The 24,245-nt window shown below is 43.3% G+C and overlaps 1 protein-coding gene across 3 annotated transcripts in view; it reads left to right on the forward strand.

Annotated features, from left to right (window-relative positions):
• ARHGAP25 (Rho GTPase activating protein 25) overlaps positions 1–22,810 on the forward strand; it is a 91,149-nt gene extending 68,339 nt beyond the window's left edge. For all 3 annotated transcript variants that reach the window (XM_045446304.1, XM_045446305.1, XM_045446306.1), the window contains 7 exons: positions 2,308–2,515; positions 7,487–7,619; positions 12,224–12,297; positions 13,800–13,921; positions 14,751–14,947; positions 17,498–18,030; positions 20,821–22,810. In XM_045446304.1, the coding sequence (XP_045302260.1) occupies positions 2,308–2,515; positions 7,487–7,619; positions 12,224–12,297; positions 13,800–13,921; positions 14,751–14,947; positions 17,498–18,030; positions 20,821–21,028 (1,475 nt within the window). In that variant the 3' untranslated portion in view covers positions 21,029–22,810. The remainder of the gene's footprint in view (positions 1–2,307; positions 2,516–7,486; positions 7,620–12,223; positions 12,298–13,799; positions 13,922–14,750; positions 14,948–17,497; positions 18,031–20,820) is intronic.
• Positions 22,811–24,245: the final 1,435 nt, after the last annotated feature.

Here is a 24,245-nt window from a genome sequence, read left to right on the forward strand (position 1 = left end):
GTAACTTAATTGAAAGCAAGAACCATATCCTATGTTCTCTTGTCTGTATTACCTATTTCACATGAGCTGCTGCTGGCACTCAAGAAATGTTAGTGTCAAGCTGAATTCTTCCACTGAGGAGGTCTCTACCAGAGCTTACTCTAAAGAAATGCCAAACTTATCATTAATCATGGAAAGCACTTGCTTAAAGATGAAATAATTCTTTAAGTAATTCAGCAAAATGTGCTACCTACCTTGTGCTAGGCCCTGTGCTGAACACTGGGGTTGAATAGAGAGCACCCCCATATTTCCAGCTCTGGGGAGCCTAGTCTCGCAGAGGGTGTGGGTACATATAGATAATTACAGTATGGTGTCGAAAGGGATTGGGGTATTTGAGAAAGAATATAGGTGCACAAAGTAGGGACAGAATCTCTCAGGCTGGGGTCAAGGAGAGCTTGGCAGACATGATGGTATTTGAGCCAGGCCAAGGAAGACAAATGGAATTCCAGCAGACAAGGAAGGAGACATGCACAGACTGGGCAATGAGAAGACCATCCAAGGGTTTTGGGAACATCCGGGTGAGGTGCCTGTGGGGGCACGACAGGAAGTCAGGCTGGAAAGGTAGGCGGGGGCTAGACCAAATGCGAAACTAAGGAATGCCAGCCCCAACTTTCAAACTGCAGCCACAGAAATATTTAATCAAACAGTGTCACTGAAACGCAATAAGTAAAACAAACAACAGCCCAGCAGATGTGGTGGGGAGTCGGAAATACAGGGACCACTCCCATGCTCAGCTCCTCCCAGATCCACTGCTCTCACCTCCCAGCATCTGAGGGTCTGCAGAAGAAGCCCCTAGGACTTTGAGGAGTAATTTAGAAAATGCTACTGTGGCAATTGGGGAAGAAGTGGGTGACAAAAACAGGGTTGGGGGCGGGGAGCGTGCTTAGGGAAATTGGAGATGGTTTAGAAAGGTAGGCAGCAGGAGGGCTTTGAACATGTCAGAAGAGAACACCACAGCTGTCATAGGTGAGAGAATAGTCCAGCCTGGCTTAGGGCAATGGGTGGGAGTGCAGAGGACACGGTAGATTCACGAGCTCAGTATAGCTCTGTACAGGTGAAATCCACGTTAGAGACTGGATACAGGGGACCAACCAGAAAGCGAACCATGGGGAACACCAAAGGACTCTGGGAAGCAGTGTCCTGGGAATTGAAGTGGTCAGTGTAACCAGGTCCTAATTATGACAGAGGGAAAATCAGGCAGGACAGAGCTGAAGCCATGACCTGTCTTCTGAGCCTCCAGGAACCAAAGGGAATAGGGGCCTGGTGGGAGAATGGGTAGCCAACGATTGTCCTGATTTAAAAACTAACCTTGTTATACCGCTGGGGTGGGGAAATTATAGAGCCAGTACTGACAGGGCTGGGGTGGAGCTGGTCCACACATGCTTTGCTGGAGGCAGTGTAATTTGGAAAAATATTTTTGGACAACAATTTGCATACCACTGAGTCATAAAAATGTTCAAAACACTTGACCTAGTAATTCAACTTGTGAGAATTTGCCCTAAGGAAATAGTTCAAAAGAATGAAAAGCCTGTGATCACCTATCCAAATGTTAATTAATTAATTAAGCAATTAATTAGAAATTATACATTGTGCTGAATACATTCCAGGAACTCTGCTTGGTGGATAAGTATGTTCACTGTAGCTGTTTTGAAAATAGTAAAACATAATAAACAATCTATATTATTAAGAATGCCGCAATGGTTTAATAGGGTATGAGACATCCGTGTGATAGACTTATTTTTTAATGCTGTATGACACAAGCAGAATTCAAAACTGCCTGCTTGCTGCCATAGTTAAGAGTACATTCTCTTGAGTTTACTGCCTGGGCTTGAATTCTGACTACCATGCCCTGGCACCTGACCTTGGCAAGTTCACCAGTGCCTCTAAGGCTCAGTGTCTTTAATGGCAAGGTGAGTATAACAGTTCTACTACCTCATGGGGTTGCTGTTAAGATGAAATGAGAACAGGTGTGCAAAGTGCACAATTTCTAGCAGACAACAGGTATTCAGTAAAAGCGAGTTGTTATTTTAAATATGTAAAACTGTGGGTCAAGAGAAAAAGACTTCCAGAGACTCTCCCAAATTTGTAGCTCCAGGAAATATTATGGATGGCTTGTCTCCTATATTTTGTTTAGTATCATTGCACTAAAACTTCTGAGGTTATACACAACACTGGCAAATCTAGAAATAGGCAAAGAAAGCACTTTGACCTACCATTTCATCCAATGGAAGTCAGAATGATGGGAACATCCTGTTTTTCTCTTTCTAGCTGTGTTTGGCCAGCGTTTGGATGAGACCGTGGCCTATGAGCAGAAATTTGGCCCCCACCTGGTGCCCATCCTGGTGGAGAAGTGTGCGGAGTTCATCCTCCAGCACGGCCTGAATGAAGAGGGCATCTTCCGACTGCCTGGGCAGGACAACCTGGTGAAGCAGCTCAGAGACGCTTTTGATGCCGGGGAGCGGCCCTCCTTTGACAGGTACCGTGTCCTCACCATGTCCTCCCCCTGCCATGTGTGGGTAGGAGGACCTCTCTCTACCAGCTGAGCTACCGGACTCACACAGAAGTTTCCAAGGCCCTGGCTTGCAACAAAGAGAGCTTTTTATTTTGCTGGCGACTTATGTGAGGAATGAAGTGAACTAGAAGTAGGGCCTTGCTGAGCAGTCAAGAGATGTTTAGGATGTAGGGGAGGCCGGGAGGATGACGGGACCTAGCTTAAGGCCTACACCACTGGGCAGGTGAGGAACGTTGAAGAGTGAGCAGACTGTACAAACAGACTCAGTGTGGTAGAGAATGTAGCATACCTCTACCTGAGGGCTCCGATGCTCTCAGCTTTCCAGAAATGGCCAGAAGCAGCACTTCTTGTCAGGTTGGGAGACCATAAGGAATGTGCCGCTCTGAACTTAGTTCTGAGCCTTTTTGGAGAGAGTACATACTGATATCGTGGCAGCCTGGCGTCTTCTCAGGTCTCCCCTGTGGAGGTTGCCCAGGTTTGGTTGGGGCATATCAGTTGTGGTGACATTTCTTCTCACCGTCGCCTACCTGCCCCACCGCCTCCAGCTACCCAGCCGAGGTTTTCGGCTCTGCCACAGTCAGCTAGTACAGCACCCACGTCGACGTTGTACGCGCTCTCTGCCTATTGTGCAATATTTGCCTTGGTTGCCTGTGCGTGCTTGTCCCACTGGCAAGAAAGAGCCATTGTTCTTTCCAAGTCAGCAGCCCATAAATCAAGATTTGGTAAGGCAGGCCCAAACTCTGTCCAGTTTCCAAAGGTTAAAATTCCTCAAGGGGTTATTTAGGACCTAGGAATAGGGGTGATCCTGGGAAAATCATGAACAGCTAAGTGCCATTAGTTCCCTTTGCCCACATCCACCCCAGTCACCAGCAATGCCCATTCTCCCTGTGAAGCATCTCTGATACCATCTGTTCACTCCAATCTCACTGCCACTGTCTGAGTTTGGACCACCGCATGTCTGTCTTTGCTGCCTTCGGCACGCAGTAGGTTAACTCACCAAGGATGCTTTATTTTTACAGGAAAGCAACGGGTGGAGTTGTTACTGGAACTACAGCAGGTTACGGGCATCAAATTTACAGACCTCTCAGCAGCACTATAAATTGCATTTCATTGTCAGGCACCTGATCAATTAAGCTCACCACCTTTTTATATTCAGTTTCCTTCTTATGTTTTTAATTAGCTTTAAGTTGATCAAAAGATACAGGTGGGTTGTTGCTAAAGCCATGTGAAGAGTCAGCCAGGAGGAATAGAGGTGATTGCAAGGGTTTGTCAGATACTTGCCCTAGGCTTGATTTTATGTTCCTATAAAGTCAGCCTGGGTGGTGGAGTCACAGTCTTGGATACCTATGAAATATTTGGGGCAGGAAGGAGGAAAGTTACCACAGCTTGTCATGACCTCTCCACCCCCAGAATTAAGGAGTAGAGTTTATATACCCAGAAATAGGAAGGGTCACCTGGGGCTCTTCAGAGTCCTCCCAGGGCCGATGCTTGGGTCTACATAATCCTTGTGGGTAGTCATCTAGATCTCCTACGTTGGTCATATGTGTGGTTCACCACGAGATCTCCCAAATTGTCTCACTGGAATGAAAAGAAACAAAGGACCTTTTATTTGGTAGGTGCTAGTGCAGCTGTATCTGATTCTCATTAAACATATATGAATAAAATTTAAAATCTCTTTGTTGAGTTTCTGTTGGACTGGATACTATCCAGTCATAAAACCAATACACTTCTGATACCTATACTTCCATGAGAAACATACAGATGTGCCACATTTTAAGGTCGGTGCCACCAGGGAAGTGTTGGCAGAGCCATCGGTGGGGCCTGGGCTAACCTCTAGTGGATCAGGTGTTGAGCTCAGAAGTTCAACCTGGCTCCTGACTTTCTCTTAGTCCTTGACTTAAAAAAAAAAAACATGCTTAACTTGACTTAAACACGTTTCATTGGGTTGAAGTAATAGCAAACTCAGGAAAAATCATGCTGGAAATGTAAACTATAACAGTGACAAGTGAGTCAGCTCTCATAAAATTAGGGCACAGACATTATACTAAAAATTTACAAAAATAATTGTATAATTTCCATTGTGTTAAGTGCTAAAATGGAAAACTAGATGGCACTATGAGGACTTAGAACAGGGGCCTTTTGACACCATCTGGTAGATTTAGGGAGACCCCCAAGAAGCAATGACATTTACACTGAGAGGCCTTAGGCAAGCATAAGGAGTTAGCCAGGACAAGCAGCATTATCTCCCCCTGATAAAATGAATCGAGAAGGTTTCTCTGGTTTTAAATGTTCCAAGATGATTTACATAGATAATTATGTTCTCTGGTTATAACACTGAAGCATCTACACTATATCAGTGGTTATAACCTTTTTTTCTAATGTTGGATATTTTTGCTGTCCTGGTTTCTTCTGATTGAACTATCTAGTAGTTTGTGGTTTCTGTTGTTGTCATTTTTCTTTAAAAGATTCTGTTTTTTGATTCATCTTTTCTACTATCTTTCTCATTTTAATTTGTTGTTTGCAACACTCGTTCCTTGGGCAGATTTTGCATGTTGTATTTTGCCAGGCAGTGGACAGTGCATCAGAAAATGGAACTGTGGAGGCAGAAGGCCAGCTAGGAAGCTTGGACAGAATCCTGGCAAAAGGCCATTGCCTTTTGAAATAGGGCAGTGGAAGGGGGCAGGACTTAAAGCGATTCACGTGACATTTGGATAGACTTGAGGGGATTTGGGAGCCTAATTGGGTGTGGGGTGAGGGAGAGGCCCCGGATTCTGACCAAGACCATGGAATGGATGGTGATGCAGGGGCATGAGGAGAAGCCTCATGGCTCCTTTTGCAACTTTGGGCGAATGCTCCTCCTGCAAAGTGTTAGTTGGTTGTCGTTCTGCCATTTTCTTGGGAATGTCTCACGTATTTTGACAAGAGGACTTTGTCCAGGGATATTTTTAGGTAGTGACTCAGCAAGGAAGGCTTTTCTAGAATCCCCACCTTAAGTGAATGGTTCCCACCCCCAGTTTCCTGAGGCAGCAGTGGAGCCCAGACAGGGCTCCGTGCCAGTTCATGTTCTCATTTTGAGGTAGAGAGCTGACAGGCTGCAAAGCTGGGGCCTTTTCAGAAGACATCTCCAAACACTGGCTGTCAAAAACAAACAAAAAAACTTACTCAGGATGCCAAGGCAGAGCTTTACAGTCAAATCCTGATGTTCTTATTTCTGCTTCCTCCAATGCCTCCCTTCTTTTCCTTCTGACCAAGCCAGCCCATCCTGTCCCTTCTCCAGGAGGCACTCCTACCCAGTGAATTCTATATTCCCCATCAATGAAACTGAGGAGCCATTCAGATTGTCTGAACCTCTCACCACATCCTCGCTTTTCAAAGTACTACCAGGACAGTCACTTAAGAATACCAGTTTTTTGGGGGGTTTTTGGATGTGAAGTAAATAAATATGAAGTAAATAATTTCTTCACTAATGAGCTTTAAGCATATGGTAGATTCAGACTTATTTTCTCTTATAGAGCTGCATAATAAATGCAATAGCTCTATAAAACAGGGGTCAGCAGACTTTGATAAGAGACCATATGTGACATATTTAGGCTTTGCAGGCCAGAGTGTTTCTACTGCAACTATTCAGTTCTGCTCTTAGTAGAGTTATAGCTCAAAATCAGCCAAAGATAATCCAAAAATGAATAGGCATGGCCATATCACTTGATGGATGCTGAAATTCAAATTTCAGATAATTTTCACATGCTACGATATCTGCTTCTTTTGAGTTTTGTTCCCAGCTATTTAAAAATGTAAAATCCAGGGCGCCTGGGTGGCTCCGTCGGTTAAGCGGCCGACTTCGGCTCAGGTCACGATCTTGCTGTCCACGAGTTCGAGCCCCGCATCGGGCTCTGTGCTGACAGCTCAGAGACTGGAGCCTGTTTCAGATTCTGTGTCTCCCTCTCTCTGACCCTCCCCCGTTCATGCTCTGTCTCTCTCTGTCTCAAAAATGAATAAACGTTAAAAAAAATTTTTTTAAAAATGTAAAATCCACTCTTAGCTCATAGACTGTACAGGCAATGGGCCAGATTTGGCTCCTGGGCCATACTTTGCCCACTCCTGCTACAAACTGGACAAGCTGAACTGAAAAGTCCAAGCTTCTTTCAGTTAACAGGAAGTCATCTGAATGTTGTCTGTGTTTCTGCAGCCGGGCCTCTGCTCCCCACCCTCTAGGCTCCCTTCCTCATACTGTAACTCCTTGTCATTCTTCAGATCTTGTCCCCTATGGATCCTCAGCTGTGCACTGGGTGTCCCTTTTACACACCTTCATACAGTCCCAGGTTAGTCATGGCACTAACCTCCCAATTTTGTAGTGACTTCGTAACATTTGAGTCTGCACAGCTCTGTGGCTCAATGAGGCCAGGTGTCCTGTATATCCCTCAGGTTCACTGCTGAAATCCCAGTGCTTGAGGTAGTATCTTTCACCTAGTAGGTTCTCTCAATGCTTATTTATTGAACAATTGCACAAATATATGAATGAATCCCAGAACTGTTTTGAGCTCTCTGAGGGTTTAAAGAGATCATGGACCATCAATATAAATGAGTTATCACATGAAAAATTAGAGACTAAGCAAAAAATGCAAAATTGTGAGCTACTAAGTGACTTGGAGAAAATAGAAAGAGATGAAGACTAAAATAATTTAATAGGATTAATGAAAAAGTAGACCTTGAACTTACTTTTGAGGCAGTTGGGTAGAAGAGATAAAGAAAAAAGTGTTGAGGGTCATGGTTCCAGAAGATTAGCAAAGATGTTTGTTTGGATACATCTTTATCAGACTCTGCTCCTCTGCAAAACTCCCCTTTGGAACCTGGGATTCTGTTTAGTGGACCACGAAGGGGAAGGCAAGGAATGTTCTGGAGCTTTATTTTCAAACAACATTGCTTATTTTCTTGCAGAGATACAGATGTACACACCGTGGCCTCCCTGTTAAAGCTTTACCTCCGAGACCTCCCAGAGCCAGTGGTTCCCTGGAGCCAGTATGAGGGGTTCCTGCTGTGCGGGCAGCTCATGAATGCAGATGAGGCAAAGGTTTGTATCTCATTAGAGTTAGTTGTCCTGCTTTGGAAGGTGATAATTACTGAACACTTTTCTGGTAGGCAAGCAACAGTGGGTCAAGGGACTCATAGCTTTTAGTGAGATACTTTGTCAAACTGGAACTTTGTCAACAACAGAAGGCAACTGAAGCCAGTCATCGTGACAGCCTTGCTGGGATATAACAATCCAAAAAAGAATTGTCTATAATCAAATATACCCAAACCACTTTAATGAGAAAGAGAAAGCTTCTGAGAAAGCTTTCAAGCAATATGGCCTTGCTGAGACCCAGTGGACACAAGGACAGGCTGACCAACCTGGAAGGCTGGTGAGAGGGGAGAATGTTCTAGTTCCACCATGATCATGAGTGTCAGCCATGGGCATACAAGGAATGCAGACACCAGAGAAAGGAAGGACAAGGAACTTTTCTTTGTTCTTTTCAGCTGCAGCTGCTTAAGGGGTGTGGTCAGTGTCTGCAGCATCATGCTTGTTAGAGTTCACAAGTTTGCCTGCAGGATTTGTGTCCCCATGTAATTTGTTTCCTGAAAGGTCTTAAAGTCAACAATCACCACACTAGAGTCATGTTAATTAAACAAATTAACCAACCAACAAAAGCCACCAGGAAAACCCATCTAACAACAATAAAACCTCCTGGTTTTTAACCAGGATTTGCAAAACCAAATGCCCCACAAATATGTTTGTGGTATACTGCTGATAATTGGGGTCTAACTCCCCACTTCTGGGAGTTTCGCTTTTAGCACTCCTATGTTTTAAAATTTTTTTAAACGTTTACTTATTTTCGAGACAGAGAGAGACAGAGTGCAAACAGGGGAGGGGCAGAGAGAGGGAGACAGAATTCAAAATAGGCTCCAGGCTCTCAGCTGTCGGCACAGAGCCCAACGTGGTGCTGAAACCCATGAATCACGAGATCATGACCTGAGCTGAAGTCGGACGCTTACCTGACTGAGCCACTCAGGCACCCCTAGCGCCACCATGTTTAAAGCTCTCTCTGCCAAAGTGGTGCACAGAAAAGCCTACAGTGAAGACATGAATTTAACTTTGATTTTGCCATTAGACAAATTAAGCACTTTCTGTGAGACTCAGTTTATTTCCTTAGACCAACAGAATGTTCTATAATGGTGGAACTGGTACATAGCTACATTGATCAATATGGTAACCACTAGCCACACATGACTATTGGGCACTTGAAATGTGGCTAGTTCAACTAAAGAAACAATTCCTAATTTTATTTTATTTTATTATTTAAATAGTCACATGTGTCAAGTAGCTGTTGTGTTGGATAGCACAAGCTTAGACAAATTTCATAATAGCATCTGCAATACTTAGCATTGTTTTGAGGACAAGGGATAGGAGATAGGTGAGTGATATTTTCAAAGTATCAGTTTAAGGAGAGGCTTATTCTCTATTTTAACATTTATTATATAATATACTCCCAGAAATATATATATAATAATAATTATTATTATTACTATTACTATTATTATTTTAAGCAATGGAGTGCCCTAGACCTGATAGAAAACATAGCTATGAGAACTTCTCTCCTAAGAGTGAGGAGCCTCATGATTTAAGTAGATCTCAGCACAAGAAAAATGGCGGTTTTATATTTCAACGTTAGGAAAGGAAGGGAAGAATAATGATGCAGCTAATTATGCTGTAGCTATTGTAGCTATTTGCCTGCAAAAAAATGAGGTTGCATGATCTCATACAGGTCTTCCTCAGCAACAAAAGGCAAATGAAGCCAATCAGGGTGACAGCCTTCCTGGGATGTAACAATCTAACCAAGAAAGGGACTATAATGGGAAATACAAATCAAAACCACAATGAGATACCACCTGACACCTGTCAGAATGGCTAACACTAACAACTCAGGCAACAACAGATGTTGACGAGGATGCGGAGAAAGAGGATCTCTTTTGCATTGTTCGTGGGAATGCAAGCTGGTGCAGCCACTCTGGAAAACAGTATGGAGGTTTCTCAAAAAACTAAAAATAGAACTACCCTACAATACAGCAATTGCACTACTAGGTATTTATCCATGGGATACAGGTGTGCTGTTTCGAAGGGACACATGCACCCCAATGTTTACAGCAGCACTATCAACAATAGCCAAAGTATGGAAAGAGCCCAATGTCCATCGATGGATAAACGGATAAAGAAAATGTGGTATATATATACAATGGAGTATTACTCGGCAATCAAAAAAGAATGAAATCTTGCCATTTGCAACTACGTGGATGGAACTGGAGGGTATTATGCTAAGTGAAATTAGAGAAAGACAAAAATCATATGACTTCACTCATATGAGGACTTTAAGAGACAAAACAGATGAACATAAGGGAAGGGAAACAAAAATAATATAAAAACAGGGAGGGGAACAAAACAAAAGAGACTCATAAATATGAAGAAGAAACTGAGGGTTGCTGGAGGGGTTGTGGGAGGGGGGGTGGGCTAAAAGGGTAAGGGGCATTAAGGAATCTACTGAAATCATTGCTTCACTATATACTAATTTGGATGTAAATTTAAAAAAATAAAAAATAAAACTAAATTACAAAGTTTAAAATAAAATAAAATAAAATAAAATAAAATAAAATAAAAAGAAAGGGACTATAATGGAGCACCTGGGTGGCTCAGTTGGTTAAGCGTCCGACTCTTGGTTTTGGCTCAAGTCATGATGTCACGGTTTGCAAGTTTGAGGCCTGCATCAGGCTCCATGCAGACAGTGTGGAGCCTGCTTTGGATTCTCTCCTTCTCTCTCTCTGCCCCTCCCCTGCTTGTGTGCTTTCTCTCTCTCTCAAAATAAATAAATCAACTTAAAAAAAAAAAAAAAGAATGGGACTATAATCAAACACCTCAAGCCACTTTAAAATTAATAACCAGGGGCACCTGGGTGGCTCAGTTGGTTAAGCGTCCAACTTTGACTCAAGTTATGATCTCACGGTTTGTGAGTTCAAACCTCTCGTTGGGCTCTTTGCTGACAGCTCAAAGCTTGGATCCTGCTTGCGATTCTGTGTCTCCCTCTCTCTCTCCCCTTCTCCCACTTGTACTCGGTCTCTCTTTCCCTCAAAAATAAACATTAAAAAAATAAATAAAATAAAATAAGTAACTGAATGATTTTGTGCGTGATTTATAAATTCTGGGGGGAGTGAGATGAGGACATGAGAAGTCTTAATTAATATAGGTATATCAGCTCACCCTTGTGAAATTAATAACATTTTATAGAATGAGGTTTAAAAGTTGGCTAAAAAGCATCATTGTTTCAGGCAATCTCTCACCCCATAGCTCCAGGAAAAGCAAAGAGGTATGCGGATGCAGATCTGACAATAAGACTCCCACCCCTGAACTTATTCGCTTTAGACCTGCTTCTCCCAACTTTTCTCCATCTCAAAATATTTGGGTTTCTTTTTTTTTAAATTTTTTTATGTTTATTTATTTTTGAGAGAGAGGGAGAGAGGGAGAGAGAAACAGAGCGTGAGCAGGGGAGAAGCAGAGAGAGACGGAGATACAGAATCCGAAGAAGGCTCCAGGCTCTGAGCTGTTGGGGCTTGAACCCACAAACTGTGAGATCATGACCTGAGCTGAAGTAAGACGCTTAACCGACTGAGCCACCCAGGCACCCCTCAACATACTTGAGTTTCTAATCTGTGGTAACGCACATCTGGGCAGGGCAGAGAGACCACAGCCTTCCTCATTGGTGAAAATGTGGCAGGAGTGATAGTTGAGAGCAATGAATCTATAGCAACCTTTACAAAGAATTCACTCATTAAACTGGAAGAGGGAATCCTAATATGAAGCAGGTATTCTAGATACAGAGGGTCTGCACCAAGTCACTACATGCAGGCTGACAGGCCATAGGGTGTGTTTTCTCCAGGAGGAGCTGCTCAGGTTTGAGGGAGCCTGCATGTCTCATGTTAACTGGCACACTTTTATGATCGCGATGTTACTGACAGTGACTACAGACCCTACAGGCAGCTGCTGGTGAAAAGAACTAAGAAAGCTCTCTGTCCTTCCTCTCCCTGGTACATGAATTTCTTCTCTAACATTCATGGTCATCATGGAGGTAGAACATTCCAACATTACCTGCCTTTCCCACGATTGGTCAGCTTGTCCTGTGTCCCCGCAGATCTCAGCAAGGCCATAATGCTTAAAATCCTTCTCCGAAGCTTCCTTCTTCTCTCACTACTTTTAAAGTGACTTGGGGTATTTGGATGTGATCCAGTGCTTCACTGGAGTGTTATATCTTAAGCATTCACTAAGCAAACAATTACTGTGAGTATGAGATGTCAAATCGTCCTTGCCTTAGAGTAGTTTTGAGTTGGGAAAGAGGGCATGATTAGAGACAAATAAAGAAATGTGCTGTATAAAAACCTGTGAGCTTCTCCATACTATTTTCGCAACTTCCTGTGAATTTATAATTATTTGGACATAAAAAGCTTAAAAAAAACACACAAAACTATGGGAACAGGAGTGAGTACCAAAGTGTTGCTTTCTGCACAGATACATCAGTTATGTTCCCTATGTTCCAGAGTCTCATTGCTGGCAAGTGAGCAGGCTCATTTAGGGTGTTCAAAATCTCTTCCCAGGCTCAGCAGGAGCTGGTGAAGCAGCTGTCCATCCTTCCTCGAGACAACTATAACCTCCTGAGCTACATATGCAGGTAAGAGTCCCCTGGTATCAGTTTCCAGCCATATCAGAAAGAAGCACCTGGTTAGAGGAGGAAAGCGTGTCCCTGTGAACTCAGAGCTTCTGGTCCAGACTTTGGGAAGGTCAACTGTATTCACACAGCACTGAGTTTGTTCCCTATGTCCACAAGATAATTTAAAAGATCTGCTGAAAATCTGATTGGCACATGAAGTGAACATGTTCCTCTTCCAGGCCTGCCCAAGTGCTACCTGGAGTCCTGGGACATGTATTAAAACCCAGAATCCTTATGAATGTTTCTAGAATGATCTTCCATCTTCCTGACTCTGGACCATAACTTAGTGCCCTAGATTCATTCCTGGCCACCCTTCTTACACCCCTTTCTGAGGACCTGCGTGCCTTCTCTGCGGCAACATGTAGTGCGTAGTTGGACCCAGGTCTGTCTGAGCTGGGAATCTGGATCTTCTTGCCAGACAGAGCTGAAATTTGTTTTTATTTAAAAAAATTTTTGTTGTAGTTTCTAGATTATAAAAGTGATGCATGCTTTGCAAAAGGAAAATACAACATACCGTAAATAAGAAATAAAAATAATGCCTTTTCCTCACTCAGCAAAGATCACTATTATTATTTGGGCATGTTTCCTTCTGGACGTTTTTGTTTCTATGATAAATCTTTACATACATCAATATAAATATAGGGGGACAATTTCTTGTACATATTTGTGTCTTGCTGTTTTGGGCTTAATATTATATTGTGAACATTTCTGCCTGTCCTAAAGTAGGATTATAAATGAGTCTGTAATATTTCATAATGTTTCTTCATTTGAAAACACCACCATTTATTTGATAATTTCTATGTATTTGGAATTTTATGTTGCTTCAGCCTATTCATTTAAAAATGGTTTTTAGAGAGACTAAAAATTCCTTTGCTGATATTTTCAGTTTTTTTTTTTTAATATAGTGAATCTGAGGAGAGCTTCATGTCTCCAATGGGTAGAATTATTGTAAAAATTCATTGCTAGTTATTGAGCACCCACTGAGAATTTGAGATGCTTGGTGCTATAATCAGAGGATGAAGCACGAGTCACTTCTTCATTCCCCTCTGTGACATCTCCTCATGAGAAAGTTTTCTTCTCTGGAAACTTGGGTGGGATGGATACTGAGAACCTGGGAGATAAGCCTAGGAAATTGGGACTAGGGATAGTCAGATACCCATTTGAGTCCTTCTAGTTTCCTTTTAGCTCCCTGCATTGGACCCTGCCTCCTGCCAACACTCCATTCCCAGCCCCAATGCCACCACCAGAAGCTGGACAGGCCCCTCTTGGCTTCTCTTCTACCTTGATCTTGAGTCTTTCAAGGTGAAGCTAAACTCATGTGGGCAGAGCAGACCAGACTGGTCCCCTTCCTGAGACTAGAAGGAAGGAGATGAGATCCATCTCTGAGATCTCATTGATAGCTGGAAGTGCTTCCTTCTGGCAACTTCCTGTTTCCTACTATGGGATTTCCTGGTTGCCCACAGGTTCCTACATGAAATCCAGTTGAACTGTGGTGTTAATAAAATGAGCGTGGATAACCTGGCTACTGTGATTGGTGTGAATCTCATCAGGTCAAAGGTTGAAGACCCTGCTGTGATCATGAGAGGTAAGACTGGTCCTGTGGGGAAGTCGAGTGCAGAGGAAGTAACGACAATTACACAGCTACCGAAGTGCTCTGCAAATTGCCAAACATTTTCTGTTGACTAACTTGCCCAAATTGTGAAATAGCCCTGTGAAAGGAGCAGGGCAGGAATTATGTCCATTTTCCGGATCACAGCACAGCAGAGAGATTCAAAATTTACCCAATGGTCACACAGTACAATAGGCTAGCACAAAAACAGCTAGTGTTTCTTAGTCTTTAATTACTTTTAAATAGCCTTAGCCAGAGAAAGCGAATTTGCAAGAAAGTGGAGAAAGCAAGTTTGATTTTAGAAGACAATTCACAAAAAGGCCACTTGTAAGAATTCACAAGAAGGCCACACTGTGGCTGTGTCTTGGTTCAGTGAGCAAAAGTCCTGGCATAGAGTATTGATGTCTACCATGGATTTGGGAAGGCAGTACTCCTAGCACATATTTATTATGTGTGCAATAAGAAATCAGATGTCATGTTGAGGACCACATGAGGGGAGAAAGATGTCTTCATTTTCTCTACTATTATACTGCCTATTTTCTGACCAAAGACTGACTAAAGGACCATACAGGCTGAAAATAACCCTCTTTTACCCACTCCCATATCCTTCTTCTATCTCTTCTCTTCCACCACAATCTTCTATCTCAAGCAATTCAGAAGTGTCCCACGAGGAGCAAAATGACGTTTTTTTTCGGACTCTGTGGTTTTAGAGCCAAGTTTAGAGACATCCCATGATGGAGACCCTTAGGAATGTCTGCCTCCTGCCATGGTACAACTCTACAGATCTCTTTCTTCTTTCTTTCAGGGACTCCTCAAATCCAAAGAGTGATGACCATGATGATCAGAGACCATGAAGTTCTGTTTCCCAAGTCCAAGGATACACCCCTGTCACCCCCTGCTCAAAAAAATGACCCCAAGAAAGCTCCAGTGGCTCGAAGTTCTGTGGGCTGGGATGCCACTGAAGACCCCACGATGTCTAGGACAGACAGCTTTAGTAACACAGTAAGTGCGGAGAGCTTTCTTTTTTCACCTGACTCTTCCTTTAGTCCAAGTCGTTCTATGTAAGAGCTTGTCTAGTGTGGCAATGTGGGGGAGTTTTTGATGATGCTGTGGCAATGGGCACAGATGGTAGATACCCATTTGAATACGTCTTGAAAGCCTGGCCTCTTTCAAATCTAGTCTCTGTTGGCATCCTGGAGGTGGGATTAGTGACGTGTGTGCCAATCTCCTAATGGCTGAGCAATGGGAGTCCTCAGTAAAGTCCACTCAAAAAGGGAAGCCATTCCAAGCACAGTCCAGGGAATTTCAATAGGGGAAATTATACATCACATTGTAAGTGTTTTAGCAAGAGTTGTTGAAAACTCCGGGTGAAAGTCCAGAGAGAACTGGTTTCCTGCTAACCCATGAAACGTGATTTCTTTCTCAGAGTATGTGATGTGTTCGTGTAATATTTCTCATTCCCTGATAAGCTGTCTCAGCAATGTCAACCCCCTCATTTGTACTGAAGTGTTGGGGCTCACGTTCCCAATGTCAAAAGACTCTTCAGCCTCTGAAATGTAGACTAGTTACAAAGCTCAAATATTTTTATATATTGATGGAGACAAATACTTAAAAAAAAACCATGAACTTGATGTAGCAGCTTGGTTCTTTATGTGTGACCAAGAAATGAATTTAAAATTTCTGACTGACCTGGTAATGTCAGTTGCCTGCAGTACTATTAATCCTGAGGATAATTAAGAAAGTAATTGGGAAAAAAGGTAGATAGTGGTACTGATTTTTCTTAGGTGATGTCTATACACAGTGCATTTTACTAACACTCTCAAATGAAATTAATATTTAGAAACGCTCATACTTCCTTTAATGAAGTCCTATTAGCAGTCCTTGAGAGTAGTCATTGTCAGGCTCATATGACAGGTTTCTGCTATTTATTGTAATATTGTGGGTAGCTATGAGCAGCCACTGTGATGACAAACATAAATAGGTCACCTCTGGGGTTCTCACCATAACTCTGTAGGGCAGGATTTATCATCCACATTTTATCATTCAGGAGCTGAGTCTCAAGGAGGTTGACCAGCTGGCCCAAGGTAGCAGCACTAGGATGTTGAAGAATGGGATTTAGCTCTGGTTCTCACCTTGAGGCGCAGGTGATTCTGACTCCAGGTGGGGTTGCAAAAGCTGGTGATTAGCTAGAGAGATTAGAAGGAGAGCTTGAGTCTTGATTTTCTGATTTTAGGGCTCATTCTTTTTCTTTATCCTTATCTTTTTTTTTGTTTTGTTTTAAAGTTAATTTCAAAATATATATACACATGGTTAAAAAAAATAAAAAAGAGAAAAAGATATAGATTGAGAAAGCTTCCTCCCTCTGCTATCTCCATCTACCCCATCCTTCCCCACCTTCATTAGTTTCGTACTTACCCTTCCAGTGTTCCTTTATGCAAATACAAGCAGATATGAATGTAAATTATTTACTTATTTTTTTATACAAATGTAACATCTCTTGCTCTCTCTCTACACACACATGCACACACACATACACACACGCTGCTCATGTCTTGCATTTTTCTACTTTTGAGTATATCCTGGAGACCCTTTTATGTCAATACATGGACAGGTTTCTCATTTGACCAACTTGTTTTCATTCCTTTGTACAACAAACAAGGCTGCAATGAATAATATTGACCATACTTCATTTTATACTCAGGAGATGTATTTCTAGGATAAATTCCCAGAATTGGGATTGCTGAATCAGAGGGTAAGTAGATTATTGTGTAATTTTTATTAAAATTGTTAAATAGAGGTTGTGCCATTTTGTACTTCCACTAGCAATGCACAAAAGAACCTGTTTCCCTACAGTTTCACTAGCAGAATGTGTTTTCAAATTTGGGGACGTGTCCTATCTGAGAGGTGTAAACTGATATTCAGTAGTTTTGATTTGGGTTTCTTTGATAATGGCAGAAACTGAACATATTTTCTTATGTGTAAAGGCTTGTTGCATTTTTCTTTTCCTCTGTGAACTGTCTGATCTTGTCCTTTGTCTAGATTTTTGTTGGTGGCTGGTCTTTTTCTTTTCGAGTTTTATGAACTTTATATATTAGAAAGAGTAGTTTGTTGTCTGCGATATGTATTGCAAATATTTTTGCTAGTTTGTCATTTATTTTTTGATTTTATATGCAATTTCTTTGTTTATTTTTTTAATTTGGGGGGTCATGGAAACCCATGTGGGTTGAATTTATCAGACTTGCATTTTATGCCTTTTGGATTTTGAGTTCTAGCTAGCAAGATCTCCTCATCCTAAAGCTATGAAAGAATCCTAGTTTGAGACTCTCTTAACCACTAATAAACCATTGATTTGAGAGCATGAATTCCTCTTAAGTGCAATATCTTCTTAAAGAAACACCACACAGATCATGCACATCTAACTAACGTGATGAATTAAGAGATGGTCTTCTAATTAAGAGTTTCACGGGTGTGCAGCCAAGTCACTACTCCTTATCTTGGGAACATGATACATATGGGAAAACCCACATGACATCCGTGGCCATTTTTTTCTAGACCAGCGACTCAGACGCAGGAAGCCCCACTGGACAACAGCCGAGTGATGGGTATTTTGAAGAGAGCAGTAAAGCCCCCAAGGAAAAGCTAGGAGATTGGAAGCTGCAGTCGAGAAAAAGGACTCAGACGCTCCCTAATCGGAAATGCTTCTTGACATCGGCGTTTCAAGGTGCCAACAGCAACAAAGTAGAGATCTTTAAGAATGAGTTCTGGTCGCCCTCTTCAGAGGTAAAGGCAGGGGAAGGGCACCGGAGAACAATGTCTCAAGGTATGCCCCACTTTTCTGACTCCCAGCGGACTTCCACCTATGATAACATCCCTTCCCTGCCTGGGGCCCCTGGGGATGGGGCAGCTGCTGTCTCTTCCCATGCTTGTGACTCCAAGAGAGAAACTCTTGCCAGCCCAAACTCTGAAACCGGACCTGGAAAAAAGAACTCTGGAGAAGAGGAACTTGAATCCTTGCAGAGGGTGGTCCAGGAACTGCAAAAGGAAATAGAAACACAGAAGCAAATGTATGAGGAACAGATCAAAAAGTAAGTCACATGCAGAGGGGTCCTGAGCGGCCATCCGGCCTCCATCTTCAGCAGTAACAGGGATTGTTCTCATCTGCTAAGAAATGATACTAGAAAGCTTGAGTTTAGAGAACACACTAATCTACAGCAATTGGGCTTAATTATGGGAAGGGGTATAGGGAGTAATGAGATGACCAAATTAGTGAAAACTCTATTTAGGTTAAATTCATGAGAAGTTAAGAATGTAGCTTACAAGGCTTAAGCAACCATTTCCAAATAGTTGTTCCTTAAGGATCAGCATGCTGTAATGAATGAAGAGGAACTTTAAATTTTGTTCATCTTAATGTAATACATCCATTCTGAAAATATTTATTGAGCACCTATAGTGTGCCAGACACTATCTTGGCTGTTGGGAAACAGCACTGAACAAAACAAACAAAAGTTTTGTCTGTGCTTATAGAATTTTCCTTCTATAGGAAGGCATAGCATAATTAAAATATATGCTATGTCAGAGGATGGAACATGCAATGTAGAAAAATAAAGAAGGGCAGGAATTGGGGAAGGGTTCAAGAAGGGGGTTCTTATGTTAAATAATGTGGTCAGGAAGGCTTCACTGAGAAGGTGGCATCAGAGCAAAGGGCTGAAGAGAAGAGGGAATGAGTCAGGTCCACATACTGGGGAAGATCAGGCCAGGCAGGGAGAAGCAAAGGTGCAGAGTCCATGGAAGGGAGCAGGTCTGGCATGTTAATGCACAGGAAGAGCTGTGGTGAGCTGGAGAAGCAGGGGGTGACTGAGAGGAGAGAGGGCAGATAAGTGCAGGAGGCCTTTCCAGCCCCCTTAAAGCCTGTGTGGAGCAGAGTTTCTAGGAAGATCTACCTGACTAAAGCTTCACTGAATCACTGGCTTCCTACGGAGTACAGGCCGCAGGGGTGAATGGAAGGCCAGTGAGGCAGCTCATGCCACAATTTTCATGCACATCCCTGTGATGCCTGGACACAATTTGCTCTCTTGGGTAGATAAACTACTTTCTTGAAATCTTTTTCACACCACTGACTTTTCATGAGAGGAAAGCTCAATCTGACTTAATCCATATTAACACTAATCATGACAATGAAATATGAACTAGTAGGGTTTTCCCAATCATGACCACTTTTCAGTCCATTGAGACTCAGGTACATGACAGGAAGACTTTTGTGAGCCCTCGTTCTTTGTTCCCTACATAGAGGGATACCCATCTAAAAGCAAAATGAAGATCCTTTGTCTAAGATCCTGAAGTCAAACATCTGTAGGCCTACAACACTCATGTGCCATCTTGACTCTGAGGGAAGCAGCCCCAGAGAAGTTTCCCACTGCACTCTGACGTGAATGTCACTGACAAGGTAGGGAAAGACCCAGCTGCCGTGGAAGGGCTGCTCCTTCTGAATGGAACCAAGTTCTCTGAATTCACCCATCAGAAGGGTCCTCCATTTTCAACAGAGGGAGAGTTAACAGTCCATAGTGCCTGCTCTGAAATTTGTGCCCCAGATACACATTTTCATGTAATCCCCACAGAAATCCTGCAAAATAGGTAATATCCCCATTTTATAGAAGAAATAGGGGCTCAGGAGGTATTAAAAGATTCCTCAGGGTCACACAACTAATCATCAGTATTTGATGTAATCAGGTATTTGAACCTGAATTAGTCAGGCTCCTGAGCCCACTCAGATTCTACCTTTCCACTGGAATCAGTGGTCAAAATCTGGCAGTATTCTCTCAATTGAGATTTCTCCCAAAGCAAGATGGAAGCAAGAGTAAACTTTGAGAAGAAAACTAGATTTGTAATGAGAGGGCCAGAAGGGATGAGACTAGATTATCTGTAGGAAGAGATAGGCAGGGGTAGGCAAGGCTCCAAAGATGGGCTGTTACATGCAGAATGGGCCAAAGCCCCTGAAGATAGAAGCCAGGCTGGGCTCAAATGAGAGCTCAATTTTCTATACAAAATATGCCATTTGGAGGGGGGGTGGGCACAGAGGCAGCATCTCATAGAATGGAATTCTGAAGCAAACTTCCAGCCACACAATCTCCCCACAGTCCTGAAATTTCCTCTTTGGGCTTAAAAATGGCATTGTACTCTCATTCCTAGGAGTTAATTCAGCATAGCCTGCAGAGCAGGGAGCACCTGGGACTAGACTAAGATTTGGACCAGTAACAGTGAAAATTCTGGGAATTCGGGAACCCAACAGATTTTTCACCTGGAGCAGATTCAGAAGTGGGGGTGGGGCTGTCAGGACCTCTGCTTCCAAACGGGAGTTCCCCACACTTCTCCAAACCTCCACCCCTAGGGGGTCTTGATAAGAGATGGCGCTGGTACTCTCCATGGAAGCAGGATGAGCAGGTCCTCATGTGTGCAAAGGTGTTGGGAATCTGAAATACGGGGCCTCAGCAGTCAATTAACATTTCTGTTGAGCAGGACACGTGCAAGGTGCTGTGGAGGTGAAAATATACATATGTTAGAGGTGGTTCCTTCTTTCAAAGACTTTATTATCTACTGGAGGATACAAAACATAGAATGACATGAGAAGGAACAACACAAGAGATGTCACAAGATGGTGTTAAAATGACAAAAGAGAGGTTCAGACCTGCCCTGGGAATTCAGGCTTACTGAGAAGTCTGCGTGTGTGGGGGTGGGTGGAACATTAATAAGAGGTTCAGGTTGGCTATAGGTCTTGTGATGTAGAAAGGAAAATGGACAGAGGGTGTTGTGAGCAAGGGTGAAGGGACAGTCTAGAGGTCCTACCCTGTTCTTTCATTCTGCTATTTTCTTCCTTGCAGCCTTGAGAAGGAAAATTACGATGTCTGGGCCAAGGTGGTGAGGCTCAATGAAGAACTGGAGAAGGAGAAGAAGAAATTTGCAGCCTTGGAAATCAGCCTCCGCAATGTGGAGCGCTCCCGGGAGGATGTTGAGAGGAGGAACAAGGCCCTGGAAGAAGAAGTCAAGGAATTTGTCAAATCAATGAAAGAGCCCAAGGCCGATGCTTGAGGGTCCCAGGCAAACATGGAGACAGCCCACAGAGGCCTACCCGACACACTCCCTTTCTCAGCGCTACCTGATGACTGAGAAGCAAAATTACTCCCTATGAGGGAGAAGAAGACATTTTGGGGGGAAACACCACATTTCCCAGTAAAATAAATCAATGGAATTTGCAGGAAGATGAGGGTAAGCAGGGACATGTGGGGACGTCTATGGCCCCCTGCGGCTGTATTCAAAAGGATTGCATTATTCCACCGTAGTCTCAGGCTGAGTGAGATGGAACCTTCCATGGTTGGGTGACTATGTCCAGTGGAGACATTTGAGGCCATGTGCCAAGGACCTAAGCAACATGTTGGCCCCAACCGAAGGTGGACTGAGGCATTAGTTCTTTTTCTTTTCTTCTTTGTGGAACAATTCATCCAGTCAGATGGCTTCATGGTGTCCCTGAGACATAGGGGCAGAAAATGATATTTAGCTTTCTTGTATTCACCTGTGGTGAGCTGTGTTTTGGGGAGCTGCACCTGTTGACTGGAGCCCCATTCTGCCACCCCCTCCATGATGCACACTTTCCAGGGATTGGAAACTCAAAATTATTATTAGACTAAGAAAAAACAAGCAATAAATGTGTATTTATGAGAGCAGGGCTATTGGTAATCCTTACAAACACCTTTGTGAGCCTTAGTGAAAGGTGCCCCTTCCTTGAAGCAGACACACACACCCCTCTCCAGGCGCAAGGCTTGGTGAGCAGGACATGGGCTGGATTACATTGCCTTTCCATGGCCACAGTTGTGTATGGTCGGCCTGTGAAAGAGGCCTTCTCACCACGATGTGACTTCCTCAGAGGCTGGCTGGGGGTTTTAGATAGTAGTAGTCCCAATAATATTTTTTCTGTTTCACCAAAATGCCAGTGATTTCACTCTTGTTAGGGATAAGAGGCACTAGAAAGTAGCTAGGAGAGGAGCCTTCCTGGCAGACTTTTCCTCCTAGAGTGAAGCCAGCCTGGCAGAGGGCCTGGGTGAGGCCCCAAGCCTCACTAGGAAGGATAGTGGAGGCTTTAATAATTTTTGTCATTATCCTGATTAAGTGGTCTCCAAGCTCTTTTGACTATGTACTCCATGAGTAGAAAATATTTGAGCAGACACCCCCCCCCAATATATTTCTTTACTTATAAATTATATCATGTACTTCTACATTGCTATGTCATGTAAATCATAAAACATATACAGGACAGACATTGAATAAGGGTGAGAACAAAACACAGACAAATAGATATTCTCAAATGTGCTTTCAGCTTTGGGGGCCACTGGCCAGATTTCCCAGCAGGTGTTACCTGTTCTAGTTTCACATATGTCATCCCCATTGCTGTCATACATTGACTTGACTCTTGAAACCACATGGCTTCATCAGAGGTCTGAAATCCATGGTTACTGCGGTGAGAGTTTAGTCTTCCCAGCGTGTGTCTCCTCAATTATTTCTTTTTCTCCTTTTGTTTTCTCACTTTTCCTCCTCTTCTCTTTGTTCTCTTCGCTCTGGTTGTTTCCCCCTGCCCCACCCCTGCCCATGGCCATGACACATTAGCTACAGACCTAGTGGTACAAACAGTGACGTCAGTGTTGCTCAGTCCTGCTACTCAGGTCCTGTTTCTCCTGCCACCAGTCACCAGACTGATGGAGGGCAGGGACAAGACCTGGCATGTTTGTTTTAGAGACCTGCTAATGAAAGATCGGGGTGTGGGAGGGGGTTGATTTGGAACATCATTAAGTAAAGCAATAAAACGTTTGATTTCCTGGGGTTTACTTGTTTTTTAATTACAGAGTGGCAAGCAGGGAGACACTTATTGAACACCTCATTTACACCGATGAGAGTCTACAATTCTGCCAGACATAGTGCCCGTTTTCTCCCATGGATTCCTCACCCGGACTCTTTAGGTGTTGAAACACAGCTGAGCATGGAAGTAGTAGGCTTCACAATTCTAAAGGGAACATTTGTTTGAAGGTGCAAAGAGGAGGACCTGAAGACTGTTTGTTTGCAGGTCCATATTACAGGAACTTGCTGGGCATGGGAGCATGAGCTCAGACTGAGCAGAAGGGCTGCATTTGAATTCCAAGCTCCTCCTGGCCAGGTGATGCCTCTTGTTCTATTTCTTCCACCAGTACTATGAGATACCAGAGTGGCCTCTCCGCTCAGCCTGGGAAGCTGGAGTGTCTATTCCTCTTCATGAGCAAGAGGGGAACCTGGCTTGCCTAAGCTAACACTGTCCATATAAAGAGAACATAAGAAACAGAGTTTTTCCAGCACTTTATACCCTGTGAGTGCAAGGAAGGGCCAGGGAAGAAGATCTGGAGTCTGATGTCACTGACTTCAATGCCCAAAAGACTACATGTGAGGTAGACGACAGGATAGCTCCAGATCTCACCTGGACCAAGGAGCCAGGATCTGGGAAGCAGCACCCAGAGACAGACCTCTGTCATTGGTGTTCTGCTGACCCTGGAGCCCCCACCTTCAGCTCCTCCATGGACAAGATCTACTCAGTCTGCCTTTTTCCAGCCACCCACCCCCTCTTCCCTTTACCTCTCTTCTACCTATGCAGATGTTGAGAAACTAAAAAGGATCTGTAATATGTACTTTAAAACCCCTGGCCATCTTCCCTACCAAAATTTTTCACTTACCACACAGCCCCAAGCATGGTGCGTATCAGGTCACTTTTGTCTCGAGTTTGAGGCAGAGCTGATGGGTCTCCCAGTAAGTCTGTGCACTGGATAGGACATTTTGCATTAAGAGATTGGCTGAGATGATCCCTGTCTTCATGCATGCAGGCTGCTATAACAAAATACCACAGACTTGGTGCCTCATAAACAACAGAAATTTATTTCTCACAGTTCCAGATGCTGGAAGTTTGAGGTCAGAGTCAAGTGTGGACCTCTTTGGGGTTGCAGACTTCTTATTGTGTCTTCACATGGTGGAGGGATTAGGAATCTCTCTTCTTTTATAAATCATTAATCCCATTCATGAGGACTCCACCCTAAAGATTTATACACCTTCTAATGCCATCATCTCTGAGGGTTAGGATTTCTACATATGAATTGGGGGTAGGGGCACAAACACCCAGACCACAGCAATTCTCTTCCAGTGAATTCTGGTCAGAGTCTGAGGCCTGGAGACATGGAGCGTGACATTCCTAGTACAGAGCCTGTGCAGAGGCTGTAAGCACCAAACGTGTTTTTGT

The sequence above is a fragment of the Leopardus geoffroyi genome, chromosome A3 (assembly GCF_018350155.1).
Source record: "Leopardus geoffroyi isolate Oge1 chromosome A3, O.geoffroyi_Oge1_pat1.0, whole genome shotgun sequence".
Classification (NCBI taxonomy): domain Eukaryota; kingdom Metazoa; phylum Chordata; class Mammalia; order Carnivora; family Felidae; genus Leopardus; species Leopardus geoffroyi.